The sequence below is a fragment of the Centruroides sculpturatus genome, unplaced genomic scaffold (assembly GCF_000671375.1).
Source record: "Centruroides sculpturatus isolate CEXI.00-Female unplaced genomic scaffold, Cexi_2.0 scaffold5265, whole genome shotgun sequence".
Classification (NCBI taxonomy): Eukaryota; Metazoa; Arthropoda; class Arachnida; order Scorpiones; family Buthidae; genus Centruroides; species Centruroides sculpturatus.
In genome coordinates this window covers 1,030-4,651 of record NW_019389356.1, presented here as the reverse complement: position 1 = coordinate 4,651, position 3,622 = coordinate 1,030, and the positions used below count along the sequence as shown (strand labels likewise).

General features: G+C 29.2%; 1 protein-coding gene across 1 annotated transcript; it reads left to right on the top strand.

Moving 5' to 3' along the window:
- The first annotated feature begins 82 nt into the window (after positions 1–82).
- On the top strand, positions 83–2,429 carry LOC111617256 (endothelin-converting enzyme 1-like). Its single transcript, XM_023358574.1, has one exon. It carries the CDS (start codon positions 179–181, stop codon positions 2,345–2,347), a length of 2,169 nt encoding a protein of 722 aa, XP_023214342.1. The 5' UTR covers positions 83–178; the 3' UTR covers positions 2,348–2,429.
- The last annotated feature ends 1,193 nt before the right edge of the window (positions 2,430–3,622 follow it).

Below are 3,622 nucleotides of genomic sequence, written 5' to 3'. Positions count from 1 at the left end.
ATTTTGCATTAATTATTCATTTAAATGTAAATAATTTATTTAAATTTTAAATTGAAGCACTCTATTGTTCGTTCTACAGAATTTTAAATTCGTTGTTCATTTCGAATTTGAAAATTTTCTGTTTGACTTTCGTAACGACTTTCTTTACAAGAGTAATTTTTGTGATAAGAAAAATAAAATGAATCGTTTTACCTATAGAAAAATTACAAAATCAGAACGTTACCTTATTTTAATTTGTATTTTTTTCGTAATTATGTTTATCATCATGACTGGCCTCTATGTAAGTTCATATTTTCAAAGTAAAGTGATGGACAATTGTAAAGGTAAAGTGATAAAAGATGTTTGTACTAGCGATTTTTGTAAGATTGAAGCTGGATCTATTCTTAGAAGCATAAATTTTCAAACTGATCCATGTGAAAATTTCTATGAATTCGTTTGTGGAAATTATCTTAAATATGAAACTCTTAATGGAGAATATATAACTCCAGCGGAAGTTTTACCTAATTATAAGTATCTGTTGGCTAAAAAAGTATTAGAGAAATCGGATGAAGAAAATGATCCACCATTTGCAAATAAAGTAAGAAAATATTATAAATCTTGTTTAAACAGTTATGAAATCAAAAATGCGATTTCCAATCTTTTAAATCTCTCCTATCTTGATAAATGGCCCGTAGCCCAAAACGAAACCCTGAATTCAACAATAGAAGAAGCTATCGTCTTTGGAATATTTAATGATGGCACTGGATTACTGTTTCAAATTTTTTTCCGACAAAGTTTTTTTTATATTAAAATAGGATCCACGACTGTTAAATCAAAAGTTTTATCTGATCAATTTTTTCATATTAGAAGATATCGCATTTCAATGACTTATTTATTAAAGATGCTTGGAATGGATGAAAAAAGTTCAAAGAATATAATAGAAGAAATCAGTAATTTTGAAATATCTTTAAATCAAATTCAAAATAAAAAATGGAAACAGGAAAACATCATTCTGACAGTTTCACAGTTACAAAAAGAATGCCCAGAAATTAATTGGAAGTTCTTGTTTCAACATATTTTTAAATATCTTGGTCCTCCATTGAACGAGAAAAAAACTACAGTAAAAATATTCAACATTAATTACATTCACCTGCTGTGTAACCTCATTAAGAACACTGAGAGAAGAATCATTTATAATGCACTTTTATGGAATAGTTTTGTACCACATTTAGTTATATTCGACGACAAATTTAGAAATATGTTATCTACAATATGGCATTACTTCAGGTATTATTCAAAACGGATGAGATATAAAGATCAAACACTGAAATGGAAGAACTGTATTAATTACATGAAAAGATATATTGAATTAGGATTGCACCATATGATAATAAAATCATTAAATGCGAAAAAATTGGTTAAAGAAGTTAATAATTATATTAAACAAATTACTGATAGTCTTGAAGAAATTTTTTCTGAGGTAGAATGGATTAACGAAGAAATCAAAAGGGGAATGAAAGACAAATTAAATAATATACATTATACTATTGGATATTCTAATGGCTATATGAATATGGAATTTTTAAAGAAAATATTCGATAATATCAATATCACAGACAACTATGTGCAGAACATCTTATCTTTGAATAGGCAATGGCTATATGATATGGCATTCAATTCGCCTTTGATTGTTGAATATTACGAAACAACTGTTTTCGATCCATTTGGATTACCACCGATTTTCATAGATTTTGAAACAGGAGGACAAATATCACTACCACTAGGATGGATGTTTTCTCCTTATTATGTCTTTGGAGTGCCACAGTATCTAAACTATGGTGGTATATTTACTGTACTTAGTCATGAATTTTCGCACGGATTTCAGGATTCGATTTCATTAATGAGAACGTTTGGTAATCTACAAAATAAAACCAAAATCAGTAAAAAATTTTTACAGTTTATATTCGAATTCGATAGAAGAAAAAATTGTCTGATTAATCAATATTCTAAATTCCCAATAGAAGGAAATTTAACAGTCAATGGTAGTAACACATTTAACGACAACTTTGCTGATAATAGTGGAATTCTTGTAGCATTTCGAGCTTATGATAAATACATTAAGGAAAATGGAGAGGAACCAAAGCTTCCGGGACTTAATTACACTAATAAGCAAATGTTTTTTATTAGATATGCTGAGATGTGGTGCGAAACAAATGATGTACAAGTAAAAAGAATACCTATTAAGCATAGTCCTAGCATATATAGAGTTGTTGGTCCTTTAATGAATTTACCAGAATTTTCAGAAACTTTTAATTGTGCTCCAACAAGCTATATGAATCCCGAAAAGAAATGCAATGTCTGGAGATAGAGCAGGAAATCTCTTTAAAAATAGTAACTATAAATAAAATTTAATAATATTTGGCAATCAGACAAATTAAAGAAATGAAGTTAAATACAATTTTTTAATTTTAATGTAATAAATAATTTTATTGGTTGAAACTGGTAACATCAAAAGCCATTGATGAAACAGCACATATTGAATTTTATTATTTATTAAGTTAGTTTATTCCTTCTTTGTTTTATTANGTTATATTCTTAATTGATATTCAATGTTTTACTATTATTTATTTTATGTACAAGTTTGTTATTATCGTCGCATATATTTAAACATATTAATTTGAAAAAATAAAAATATTTGAGAAATCAAAAATATTTATTATTTTAATTCAATTAATAAATACTTAATTAACTATCAATACATCTTCAACCTAATAGACTAGGCCATCTTCATGTGTAACTGAATTCGAACATATTTTTAAAAATTTAATTCATATTAATACAACCATTCTTTAATTTACTTTTATAGATTTCAATTTTTTCTGTGATCATTGCTTTCTTTGAGTAATTTTTTCTTTGAGCAATGACCCACCAGTGGCCAAGCGGTCTTCGTTCCCTGAGTAATGGGCGTTCGGTCGTGGGTTCGAGCGTCGCTCAGACGGGCTGGCCACGTGGAGTTTTCCGGGTTTTCTCGTCTGTAACGCCTAAATACGGGCCAGTTTCCCTTAAAAAGACCTCCCGGAAGACATTCCCCTAGACAAATCGCCCAAGTGTTGTGTTGCCGTGACTAAGGCTAAACAACAAACAAACAAACAGCTAATGATGATGGCCCTGAGGATAGTCGCTTATTCCATTTAACTAGAGTCCTTTACTTGTGCCATACTGGACAAAACTGTGTTGCAGTGCCCTTTATTAATGTCATACTTGTGCTCCTTAAGTCTAATAGCTAAATTCCTTCTTGTGATCCCAATATTGCTGATTTTCAAATGGAATTTTATATACGCCCGCTTTATCTTCTTTTAAAGCACGCCTTTATCATTTCTTAGAATACTATATATAGTGTTTTTTTGTCCAATATTTGTTTCATGATGTTCTTGATGTTCTTGTTATAAGTGAACTTGGCGATTTTAAATTGATTTGTTTGGGTTCTTTTCTCGCACCTGCCCTTATACTTGGATGCATTTTTTGTGTATTTTATTCTATTTTATTTATTATATTAGGTTGTTCGGAAAATAAGTTCGTTTTTTTTACCACTAGACGGATTAGTCGTATTTTCCCGCCATTTTCATTCTAAACCGTATTATCA